This window comes from Monomorium pharaonis, chromosome 1 (genome assembly GCF_013373865.1).
Source record: "Monomorium pharaonis isolate MP-MQ-018 chromosome 1, ASM1337386v2, whole genome shotgun sequence".
NCBI lineage: Eukaryota > Metazoa > Arthropoda > Insecta > Hymenoptera > Formicidae > Monomorium > Monomorium pharaonis.
Genome location: NC_050467.1, coordinates 8,161,664 through 8,175,113, shown reverse-complemented (window position 1 = coordinate 8,175,113; position 13,450 = coordinate 8,161,664). Strand labels below are relative to the sequence as shown.

General features: G+C 29.2%; 3 protein-coding genes across 12 annotated transcripts in view; 2 read left to right on the top strand and 1 right to left on the bottom strand.

The window, feature by feature from the left end:
- LOC105837488 overlaps positions 1-13,450 on the bottom strand; it is a 253,276-nt gene that overhangs the window by 53,825 nt on the left and 186,001 nt on the right. The window lies entirely within an intron of this gene.
- On the top strand, positions 2,833-5,288 carry LOC105837808. Of its 9 annotated transcripts, none has more exons than XR_004964001.1 (6): positions 2,833-2,982; positions 3,430-3,592; positions 3,690-3,852; positions 3,962-4,671; positions 4,810-4,847; positions 4,918-5,288. XR_004964001.1 is itself a non-coding variant. In XM_036289278.1 (3 exons), exons 1-3 carry the CDS (start codon positions 3,579-3,581, stop codon positions 3,989-3,991), a joined length of 207 nt encoding a protein of 68 aa, XP_036145171.1. In that variant the 5' UTR covers positions 3,430-3,578; the 3' UTR covers positions 3,992-5,287. The 9 variants fall into 9 exon arrangements, 1 of the variants encoding a protein (XP_036145171.1); XR_004964000.1 differs by having other exon boundaries at positions 2,834-2,982; positions 3,962-4,213; positions 4,551-4,671; positions 4,810-5,288; XR_004963995.1 differs by having other exon boundaries at positions 4,810-5,288.
- Positions 5,917-13,450, top strand: part of LOC105832650 (ejaculatory bulb-specific protein 3-like) — a 26,233-nt gene continuing 18,699 nt past the window's right edge. For both annotated transcript variants that reach the window (XM_036289260.1, XM_036289267.1), the window contains exon 1: positions 5,917-6,471. The gene's annotated coding sequence lies outside the window, so the exon portion shown is untranslated. The remainder of the gene's footprint in view (positions 6,472-13,450) is intronic.

Sequence of the window (13,450 nt, the reverse complement as noted above, 5' to 3'; positions counted from 1 at the left end):
CCGACTTGAGACTTACTTAACCAATGAAATAACAGCATTGACGTCTCAAGATCGTGCTTAAGCTGGAACTTGAATAAGATTCGACTATGAATTCCGGCCTAAGAGGAGGCTGATGACATATGGTTTGTTTGCGTCGCCATGTTCCGACATGCTCCTACTCACTCCAACGCATTCTAATAGGTTGGCGTCATCGGAATCAACGTATTGAAGTGCGTTGGGGTGAATAGGAGCATGTTGGGGCATGTGACGCGAACAGACCCATAAACTGTGCCTAGTTTTAATTGGTTATTTGGCGCAAGCGCAGTGTAAAAAAGGTAAGGAGCCAAAATCCATAAAAAACTAGGGGAGAATGTTGGCAATGATGGAAAATCTCTAGAATCCATAAATTTATTTCTGAAGTTGACAACACTGTGGTGCTTTCGGGAGTAGCATGGGATGCGTGTAATGCAGAACCGTGATTGTGACAGATGGTGTATGAAAGACCAAAATAACCTCGCGGAGATGACAGGTCAGCAAGACGCAGGTTAGTGCTAAATATTAAACTTTAATGAGATTATTAATTTAGGATCTTTACAATACGAGTTACTGTAAACTGTCTTTGCTGTTTAATTGTGACTGCATTTACTATGTAAATATTATCTTTCTTATAAAATTATGTGATTTACTACATGTTTACTTTAATAATTAAATAAATAAATAAATAAAACCGAAGTTGTATTTATTAATTAATTTAACTAAAGTCATTTGTGTTGTAAAGATCCTAAATTAATAATCTCAAATCAGTCTTTCTATAATAGTATTGATTATATTACAATGTGAAATAATATTATTATTACCAAAATACCAAAAATAATATAGAATTATTATTATTTCTTAAGAGATATAAACGTATAAATCCTTTTTTGTAAAGATTTAATGATTGTATAGATCCATCAAAAATAAAAGATTAATTAGTAACTAATCTTTTACCTTTGATAGGTCTGTATTAATTAGTAATTAATCTTTTACTTTTGATGGGTCTGTATGATCATTAAATCTTTACAAAAAAGTATTTATACATTTGTATCCTTTAAGAAATAATAATCATCTCATATTATTCTTGATATTTTGGTGATAATAATATTATTTCACATTGTAATATCGACTATTACAGGAAAACTGATCTGAGATTATTAATTTGTGATCTTTACGATACAAGTTACTGTAAACTGACGTTGCTGTTTAACTCTGGCTACATTTATTATCTAAAGATTATATTTTTCATAAAATTATGTGATTTTACTGCGTGTTTACTTTAATAATTCAATTAATAAATACAACTGGAGTTAAACAGCAAAGTCAGTTTACAGTAACTTGTATCGTAAAGATTACAAATTAATAATCTCAGATCAGTCTTTTTGTAATAGTATCGATATTACAATAGGGAATAATTATTATTACCAAAATACCAAGAATATGGGTTGATTATTATTTCTTAAAAGATATAAATGTATAAATACTTTTTTGTAAAGATTTAATGATCATACAGACCTATCAAAGGTAAAAGATTAATTACTAATTAATCTTTTATTTTTGATGGATCTATACAATCATTAAATCTTTACAAAAAAAGATTTATACGTTTATATCTCTTAAGAAATAATAATAATTCTATATTATTTTTGGTATTTTGGTAATAATAATATTATTTCACATTGTAATATAATCAATACTATTATAGAAAGACTGATCTGAGATTATTAATATAGGATCTTTACAACACAAATGACTTTAGTTAAATTAATTAATAAATACAACTTCGGTTTTATTTATTTATTTATTTATTTATTAAAGTAAACATGTAGTAAATATCACATAATTTTATAAGAAAGATAATATTTACATAGTAAATGTAGTCACAATTCAACAGCAAAGACAGTTTACAGTAACTCGTATTGTAAAGATCCTAAATTAATAATCTCATTAAAGTTTAATATTTAGCACTAACCTGCGTCTTGCTGACCTGTCATCTCCGCGAGGTTATTTTGGTCTTTCATACACCATCTGTCACAATCACGGTTCTGCACTACACGCATCCCATGCTACTCCCGAAAGCACCACAGTGTTGTCAACTTCAGAAATAAATTTATGGATTCTAGTGATTTTCCATCATTGCCAACATTCTCTCCTAGTTTTTTATGGATTTTGGCTCCTTACCGTAAAAAATATCAACGTAACACAACTTAACATTTGGAAAGTGTAATATTATCTTTGAGTATATATACATGGAGGAGGAATGCCAGCACTGAAAGTGTATCCAAGATCTATGCGAGAGAGAAAGGTATATCATGATACCTGCTCTCTCTGCGCATGCGTCAAACGCTATGGCCGGAATTCATAGGACGGGATTCATAGACCGATCTTAAGCTCAAGCATTGTCTTAAGTCTAGCTTTGAGCCGACTTGAGACTTACTTAACCAATGAAATAACAGCATTGACGTCTCAAGATCGTGCTTAAGCTGGAACTTGAATAAGATTCGACTATGAATTCCGGCCATAGTCGAATCTTATTCAAGTTCCAGCTTAAGCACGATCTTGAGACGTCAATGCTGTTATTTCATTGGTTAAGTAAGTCTCAAGTCGGCTCGAAGCTAGACTTAAGACAATGCTTGAGCTTAAGATCGATCTATGAATCCCGTCCTATATGTACAATGGCTGGCATTGTATGTTTTACACACACATACAATCCGTAAATAAGTACAAAAGTGCACAAGAAGTGCACAAGAAGTGTTGAAACTGCGGTGCAGATAATGATATTAACGCATGCGCAGAGAAAGCGAGTATCATGATATACCTTTCTCTCTCGCACAGATCTTGGACACACTTACGGTCTACGGTCTACATGAAACCATAGCAATTCCTCCTCCATGTATATATACTCAAAGAATATTATACATCAAAGTGACATCAAAGAAAAACAAAATTATTAAAATATAAAATAAAGTAAGGCTCTGCATACAATGAAAGAATATTAAGTATTAGGAATAAAAATTAAAATTTGAAATCAATTTCCTTAATAAATACTAAAGATAATGAGGTTAATTACGTTGTGTCTTGTACACATGTTTTATATTTTATATCCATTCTGCATTATATTTAATGTACATTGAAAAAATTGATTCTAAAGTTCTAAATCTTATTCTTAATATCTAATATTTTTTTATTGTAGGGTTTTACATTATAACAAATACTTTTTGTAAGTGAAAAATGGTACAGTGCTTTGTACAGTCGTGTAAGAACAGATCTGATTTTCAAAATTGGAAAAAAAATAACAGTATAAATGATAATATAAAAACATTTCACAGATATTAAATTATTCATTATGTTAAACATTAAAATATATTTTTTATTTAAAAAATATTTGTTAAAAATAATATTGTTCTTTTTTAGTTTTCTCAAAAATCCTACTATTCACAAGTTATGGTTGGATATTTTGGGACTAAATTCATCATCTATCCCAACTACAGCTCGTATTTGTTCTATTCATTTTGAAAAAGAATCTTTTAATAGAACATGTTTAATAACTCTACTTAGGCCAAATGCATTGCCCAGTGTAAATAACAATTAGTGTTTTTATAATATATATTATATTTCATACTATAATGTCTATTTTTTATTAATATATTCATAGATCTATTCCTTTTTTCCAGAGAACACTTACAATGCAGATCATCTTCGGAATCTACTGTTGAACAATTTATTAATGAAAATGTTGAAACGGTATCACAAGAAATAAATTATTCGCCAATAGTTCCGACAAAATCAACAGATGTAATCAATGGATCCTTATCACCTATAACAAAATTTGTTTACGTAAAAAACATTTTTAATACATATTCTACCTACCTTCAAAGAAATAGAATTAATAAATAAAATTTAATATTTTTTAATTTGATATAATTACTATTATTTATTATTTTAGCACAATCGGTATCTAAAGTGGATAAAATAACAATGGTATCATCTACACGCATCTATAATTCTCCAGAAAAATCTAGATTACGGAAAAGAATTAAATTCTTGGAAGTACAACATACAAAAAAAATGCTATTTGCGCAACAAAAAATACGACGGTATAAGAATCAAGTGATCACACTCAAAGAAATTTTAAACAAATTAAAGAATAATAATTATTGAATGAAACACAAGTTGACATTATACATATATATGTTAGGTAAACCAATAAGTGAGATTTTTAAGCAATTAATTAGGCGAAAGAAAAATGCATGCGTACCCAAACAATATCCGAAAATATGTTCATTTGCACTAACGCTGTATTATTACTCTGCATTTATTGAAGAAGCAGTTATAATTTTCTTCTTGTGACACATGCTTGAACAATTATATTTATTTTCAATTTATCTTATGTATATTTATGATTAAATGAAATAGTACAGCGCATAAAATGCAAAGTGTTGTGTTGTGTATAATACTAAAGTTTAATTAGACCTAAGTAATTCGTCATTTCAATGTTACTGATATAGCTTGTTTAGAATATTGTATTTTGCAAGGTGTAAAATCAGCAAAATGTAAAATAATATCAGGAAAGTGATGAAAGGAATGCAGTTACAAAACATGAAATATGTGTCACCAGGCATAAACTGCTATTGCTGAATTTGAACTGTATGACAGGTAACGTAATTAATTCTCTTTAAACTTTACTCACTTGTTCAGATTTTACTTAGTGTTAATAAACTTAAATAATTTGAGAAATAATACCTTCCTGCTTTAATACATTATTACAAAATTTAATTGTAATTACATTTTCAGAACATGGTGGTGTGTTATCTACTGCACTAAGCGAAAAAGTACATTATTGTATGTTCTACATGTTCTTTCCATGTTATTAAAAGCTTCATATATTTTATATATTTTCAGTGTTACTAAGGGTGACATGATTTATGGCTCTGTGTTATTCAGAAGAGTAGTCAAATGTCATCAGGAATCTTCTGACAAATTCTGATTCTTAAAGAGTTTAGTTAAGAAATACAGAATTTATTTCAACAAGACTTCAATCTTATTGTATTTATATGTGGATTGTGTACAATATAAGAGAATCGTGAACAAATGAACAATTGAATGATCAATAAAATATCTATTATACTTGGCAGCATGATTTAATTAAATCTAATTAATTAATCGAATATATTAGGATAAATCAGAAAGGCAAATGAGCCGCTACTAAATGATATTGTAGATAATGTATTATCGTAATATTATTTACATAAATATAAACGTTTCAACTTGTCATTAAGTCATTTTCAATATTAGAATTTTGTACAATTTTTAAAAACATCTATTTTAATAGTGTTCTGTATTAACGGTAGTTCTGTATTAACGTGCTCTTCGGATCAATTTAACATTATTAAAAAGTCTAATAAATATAATAACCGGTGTTCGATAGACATGTCAATATTTAAAATTGTCCATATATAATAACGCCAATGTTGAATACGTTTGTCATAATTTTCCCTTGTATTTGGACCGAAGTTCGTTCATATTGGCTCTTTTATGGTCAATCATGAGCTTGACATTTGAATTAGTGTAGTTGCTTGTAAAGACCTATAATCAAAGATGCGCTAATGGCCCCCCACCATGACTGCTATCCACCATCTTGTACCCATACGGAGACTGGCTGGGGCCGGGGGCTGGGGTCGGGAGTAGTGGAGATAGTAAACAATGCGAGCTTGCTCCAAGTTTTACGCAGCCATATAACAGATGCAAATTTAATTTTTCTTGTTCTTCCTGAGTGTATCGTCAAAATATAGTGACCCTCGAGAGTGCAGAGATTGAATTACCTTATAATTTCTGACACATATTCCTTTAACCTATACTGCTCAACACAAAGCACTCTCCCCTCTTCCTTGCCCAGCGTGGGTACGCAATGGCGGATAAACTATGTGACTCAAGTGACCAATCAAAATTGTGTTCGCCATTGGCGAATCTTTGATTATAGGTCTTTAGTTGCTTGTAGTCTGTGTTTCTTTATAACGGCTGTGTATTCGATCATCATTTCTGCTCGAATTCTGATTGGCATTGACGCATTGCCTTAAAGCAATAATTAAGTCTGTGTTCACAATTTTTTTTGTTTTGCTTTAGCAATGTTTTGCTATCCTACAAACAACATAAAAAACAAAATGTGGAGATGTGAAAAAGTACTACTTGGAAAAGTAATGTTTTTCAGAGGAAACAAAAAAGCAATCGGGAACAAAAAAAACACAAACGAAGAGTTAGCTGGAAGAGACATGAAAGCAAAGAAAGATGCACATAGAGAAAATCTAGAAAACCTAATACAAAAAAGGGATAAAAACAAGATGGCTGGAGAAAGAACAAGAATATTTTTGTCTCGAATGCAAGTCGTGCCTCGAATGCCTCGAAGCGATCACCTGTAGCTTGGCGCAACTGCGACTCGTCCGATTAAACAAGTAGCAGGTAGAGATTAAAAGAGGTGGATATCGAGCGTGGTCAAGGATAGAGACCCTTTACCACAGTATAAGTATACACAGTAGCGACAGCATAGACCTTATAGATATGGACTGGCAATACCAAGCGAAACCGTGTCCATACTTCTCTCTCTAAAGAGTCCGGAAATATGTTTCGCGCATGCTTGTACCTATTATACATTGAAATCCAATGATTGGATACGTTTTGTTCACGTGTTTTAACTTATGTGTGTGTATATATATGTATATACATACCGATACAGCACAAAAGCTTGCAGCAACATTGCTGCAACGTTGCAACATTGCATATTGCGATGTAATGTTTCAGAGATATTGCAAAGACATTATTTTACAATATTACTTCAACAATGATGCAGCAACATTTTAAAATATTATTAAAATAGTGAAAATAGATAAAATTAATATTCACAGTTTGAAATTAATATACAGTTTGAATAAATTAATATATTACAGTAACTTTTCAAAAATAATGTAAAAGTGATCGTTTTATATTATTAAAAATTTTTTATCTATAGAGATACATGCATTCTGGAGTAGTTTTAATTTGTGTGTAAAACTATTATTATGTAGATTTGTGTATAACAGAGTACAAGGTTATTCAAAATTATTTTAAATAACTGTATTTTTTAATTTAACAAATACAGAGTGATTATAGTGACATAACCAAACGATCATCCGATCAATTCATTCGGTTTTAAATAACTATATTTTGAATTTAACAACAGAGTGATTACGTCAACTAAAAGATAAATTTTGTAAGTTTTGTCTCTCATCTTATAATGTACTTATATAAGATAAAAGACAAAACTTGCAAAGTTTATCTTTTGGTTGAAGTTTCACTAATCACTCTGTATTTGTTAAATTCAAAATAGTTATTTAAAATCAGATGAATTATTTTGAATAATCTTTTTCTAAATAATATTGCATACATATTTTACTGCAATATTGCTACAATATTACGTAACAATATTTCTAAAAGCGGACATTTTACCATTGCTGCAATCTTGCAGCAACATTTTACAACGTTTATGCAATATTGCAATCTTGCGTTGAAATGTTGCCACAATGTTGCTGCAATCTTTCTGTGCTGTATGGGTATGTATGCATGTGTGCTGACATGCGCGATAGTTATTTCCGGTAACTTTAGAGAAAGAAGTACTAAAAAGTCTGTTTCTCTCTCGCACCTCTTCTGGACACCGTTTTCTATACACAAACTGGGTGCTTTCCATTTAATGACACAACCCATACAGCACAGAAAGATTGCAGCAACATTGTGGCAACATTTCAATGCAAGATTGCAATATTGCATAAACGTTGTGAAATGTTGCTGCAAGGTTGCTGCAAGATTGCAACAATGGTAAAATGTCCGCTTTTAGAAATATTGTTACGTAATATTGTAGCAATATTGCAGTAAAATATGTATGCAATATTATTCAGAAAAAGATTATTCAAAATAATTCATCTGATTTTAAATAACTATTTTGAATTTAACAAATACAGAGTGATTAGTGAAACTTCAACCAAAAGATAAACTTTGCAAGTTTTGTCTTTTATCTTATATAAGTACATTATAAGATGAGAGACAAAACTTACAAAATTTATCTTTTAGTTGACGTAATCACTCTGTTGTTAAATTCAAAATATAGTTATTTAAAACCGAATGAATTGATCGGATGATCGTTTGGTTATGTCACTATAATCACTCTGTATTTGTTAAATTAAAAAATACAGTTATTTAAAATAATTTTGAATAACCTTGTACTCTGTTATACACAAATCTACATAATAATAGTTTTACACACAAATTAAAACTACTCCAGAATGCATGTATCTCTATAGATGAAAAATTTTAAATAATATAGAACGATCACTTTTACATTATTTTTGAAAAGTTACTGTAATATATTAATTTATTCAAACTGTATTAAATATTAATTTTATCTATTTTCACTATTTTAATAATATTTTAAAATGTTGCTGCATCATTGCTGAAGTAATATTGTAAAATAATGTCTTTGCAATATCTCTGAAATATTACATCGCAATATGCAATGTTGCAACGTTGCAGCAATGTTGCTGCAAGCTTTTGTGCTGTATGGGAAGTTGACACAAGTGTCGTTCTATCTTTGTTACTCATTGAACATAAAAAAAGATAGAACGATGCTTGTGTCGACTTGGGCTGCGTTCCGTTTCAATGCATGATGCGCATAATGCATTGTTCATCCTTGTTTAACGTTTGACAAACAACAAGGATGAACGATGCATTATGCGTATCATGCGTGAAACGGAACGCACCCTTGTGTTACTAAATGGAAAGCACTCACTGTAGGCAACTGCCGGTCCATATCTATAAGGTCTATGAGCGACAGTGAGTGTTGGCACCTTTGATGTCGTACGTGTTACCTAGTCACATGACCTGTTGCCATTTTGAGAATAGTATAGGCGCGTATTTTTAGTTTGATTATGAGAATAATTATATACTTATATAATGGTAATAATCAATAAATGGATCAAATTTATTTGTCATTTCTTTAAAATTTTATATGACTTTTACACAGTAACAATAATTATAACTTATTACTTATACTCTTTACTATATCATAAGTTAGATGCAGCCACAGGGCGCAGCCACCACTGTCAAGTTAGCAGACGAATTAAATATTTTTTAATAATTCTTTTTTATACAATTTGGGAATCATTTGAAGAAGTTTAAAAGCATTTAAACATTTGGATAATAGTTTTTTTGTTATTAACAAATTTTATTAAGCATCAAGTTAGCAGACATTAATTATAATTGTATTTTATGTTTTATAAATGGAATCGATTAAAAATCATTTGGGAAAAACATTTTCATTATTATTTTTATTTAGGAAATCATATTATTTTCTAATTTAATAGATTTATAAATATTGTGAAAACGAACAAACCTAAGCGCATGCTCTGTCTAGCACAAGCCATGCAAAATACGTGCGAATTTTAATCATGTATAACATGGAAACATAGGCCGGTATTCATAGTCAAATCTTATTTCAAGATCGTCTCAAGCAATGTCTTAAGATGCTAATACGGCTCTGTGATTGGTTGATGGCATCTTAAGACAGTACTTAAGATGATCTTAAATATAAGATCCGACTATGAATACCGGCCATAGAGCTTGTATTAATGGAGGGGCCTTGGTGCATCGCGACGCGTGCGGGGAGAATCGACAGAGAGGTGGATATATTGTCTTTTTTTATGTAGGAACAGGTTCATACCCAGTGAACACATTTTATAGCGGCAATATAACATGGAAGTTACATGTAATTTAACATTGTTATTCTTGTGATATGTAGGTGCTATATGACATGGAAATAACCTGTTACGTAATATTTGTTATACGCAAGTGATATAGCTGTTATACATCGTTTTTGCGTTACAGTTATTCAACAAAAATTGTATAATCGTAACATAACACGTTCGTATCAATGTTATTACGATACGTCGTAGTTGACTCAGAAATCAGACATAACATATCCTGAATGACAGATCTATTTAATAATAAAAAAAATTATTATAAAGATAATGTTTTCAAAAATAACGGTTTGTCTACAATTACTGCAAACAAAAAAAGCACAAAATCTAAATTCATCATGTGCTAAACAAAAACAGAATAATAAATGTATACTATTCAATTTTTCTTAGAATTATGATCTATATAGTTAACCATCTAATTAATCATTTGAACGCTTCAAAGATTAGTGCTAAATAGATCGCAATTTCCATCAAATTAATTATTAAGGTTATGGAAAAAGATAAATTTGACAATGAAATTAATAAGTAAATAAATTAATGCTATTTATTTTTAATGTTTTGCAAAATTTAATTGCTTTTATAAAAAATAATATAGTTGCGTCAGTTTATAACATATAAGTATATGTAGACAATAACAAGTACCCATATCGATGAGTCAAATTGGCGTAGCAGGTAGAGTACAAGGTTCGTCATCCTAAGGTTCCGGGTTCAAACCTAGCAGCGGCAAGTACAAATAAAATAAAAAATTACATAATTTAAATTTAATTAATTAATAAAAATTTATTCTAAATGTAGTATGTGCTGTTGATAAAAATATTTTTTTTTTAATAAAATTTTTATTTTATTTTATTTTTCTTTGTAACTGTTGTGTAACAGTTAGATAACATGTAATTATAACATGTTATATTGCTGAGTCGGAAATTGTAACTTACATGTAAGTTACGTGTAATTTCAGAGTAACGTAACCTGTTATATTCGGTTACATTGCTGTTACACTGCTGCTATATTACTGTGTTCACTGGGTAACTATACAATCTGAGGCCCGATTCTCGAACTCGTACGAAAAAAAATTGCTTACAAAGATAACACTGCAATGTCTCTGTCGATTCTCCCCGCGCGGACTCCGGCATATAGCAATGGCCCCTCCATTAATACAAGCTCTATGACCTAGTTTACACCGAGCACTTGGTACGCGTATCAAATAGTAAATAACTAGTGAATATGTTTAATCATTGGCTGATCAGCTTAAATTCACTACTTGATACGCGTACCAAGTGCTCGGTGTATACTAGAGCTATGATTGGAAATCTGCAAACACATGTGAACTTTACTTTGTTGCAATGTACACATGGGTAGCGACTTGGACAGGGTGGGTGCGGGAGGGGGGCTGAAGGCCGGCCCCCCTTGCACTCACCGTGTGCGTGCGTGCGTGCGTGCGTGCGCGCGTGCGCGCGCGCGCGCGCGTGTGTGTGTGTGCAAAGAATTCTCTGCATGACATGGGTTTGCGACTTTCCACGCAAAACGAAATGCTTATAAAAATATGTATCTGGACATTTGAAATTCGCGAATTTTTTGTATGGCTTGTGATAGACAGAGCATGCGCTTAGGTTTGTTTGTTTTCGTAATATTTATAATCTATTAAATTAGAAAATAATGATTTCCTAAATAAAAATAATAATGAAAATGTTTTTCCCAAATAATTTTTAATTAATTCCATTTATAAAACATAAAATACAATTAATATCTCCTAACTTAACGCTTAGTAAAATTTGTTAATAACAAAAAAACTATTATTATCCAAATGTTTAAATGCTTTTCCTAAACTTCCCTAAATTTCCAAATTTTTTTGAAAATCTTGAACTCATTTCAAATAGATTACGTAAATTCTCAAAGAATTAAAAATAGTGAATTATTTTTGAACTTAAAAGGATCATTTGTGCTATCTGGATAAATACTATATTTTATATGTATTTTTTTTATTTGTCGTAAATTTGATATATGTATAACTAAATATATTTTTTATTATAATGAACATATAATAACGCGTTTAATAAAAAATTTCTAAAAAAGTTGTAAAAAGTATATTATTTTTATATAAAACTAGCTATGCCCTGCCACGCGTTGCTGTGGCTTTTTTTACGTTTTTTTTTGTTTTATTTTTTACATCCTTGCTTTACCTTTTTACTTTTTTTAAAAATATATACTTTTTTTAACGCGTTCACGCTTTTTAATTTTTTAACTACGTTTTTAACTTCTAACCAAATTACCTTTTTATTTATTTAATTCCACTTTTACAATCTAACTTCTTTTTTTTCTACAACTTTTTTATCATTCTTAATCCTATTTCCTCACTTTTACATGCTTTTCTTTTTTTTCCTTGAGAACTTCTTGCTTCTTCTTATTATTTATAATAAGCATTATTTCTTTTTATAATAATATTTAATTTTTTTTTTAATTATAAATAATTTTAAAGTTAATTTTAATAAACTATTACTTTTTATAATATTAATTAATCTTTTTTTTTATAATTAAGTTGTTTTTTAATTGTATTTTATTAGAAATTAACCTTTATTAAATATATACAAAATATTAATAATTTACCTTTAGTAAAATCTTCACGTGATCTTTCTTGATGCTCTAAATTTGCCTTTTCTTGATCCTGTTCGATTTCATTTCTTTCACGCTCATTAAATAATCCCTCGTCTACATTTTCTTCTATATTTTTTACATTAAAACAAAAAATATTTAATCTATAATTTATGCGTAAGTATTCTTTTTTTTACCTTTTTTAATTTCCTTTATTTCTCTTTTATTGTAATTATACTTCTCTAAATCTATTTTATTTATCTTTTCCATTCTTAATTTACCAAGATACAAATTTTAAATTGAATTAGATTCTTACACATAATAAACATGTAACTATCTTCTGAACATTATTGTCATTTATTTATTTTATATTCTATTATTCTTAACACATTTCAGAGTTAATGCTATTATCACACATGCAATCTTTAATACGTGCATTTTTCCTAAAAATAATAAGATAAATAATAACTTAGCTTCCTTAATTACCTATACATGTTTTTAACCATACAAACACACACATTCACACACTCTCTTACACACACACACACACTCTAAATAATTAATTACTCTTTTTTATTAATTTTATAAATTCCTATTCATTTTTTTAATATTAAAAACTCAATAAACACACACACACACACACACACACACTCTCTAAATAATTAATTACTCTTTTTTATTAATTTTTTAAAATTATTACTAAATTTAAATTAATTTATTTAATTATTATTATTTAGATTTTGAAATATATATATATATTTTAATTACGACTATCAACTATCATTTTTGATACAACCGGTCTTACCAAAAACTGATCCCATATCAAAACTCGCATTAACGAATAATATTTTTAAAATTATATTTTTTTGAAATTTTGAAACAACGTTGTATTTATATATATATTTTTTAATTATGACTATCATTTTTGATACAACCGGTATTACCAAAAATTTACACCATATCAAAACTCGCATTAACGCGAATAAAACGTTGTGTCTAAATTAAAATAAAATAACATTTAATATTGTTTTAAATAAAATTATGTCAAGCATTTTTGAAACACACGGTAT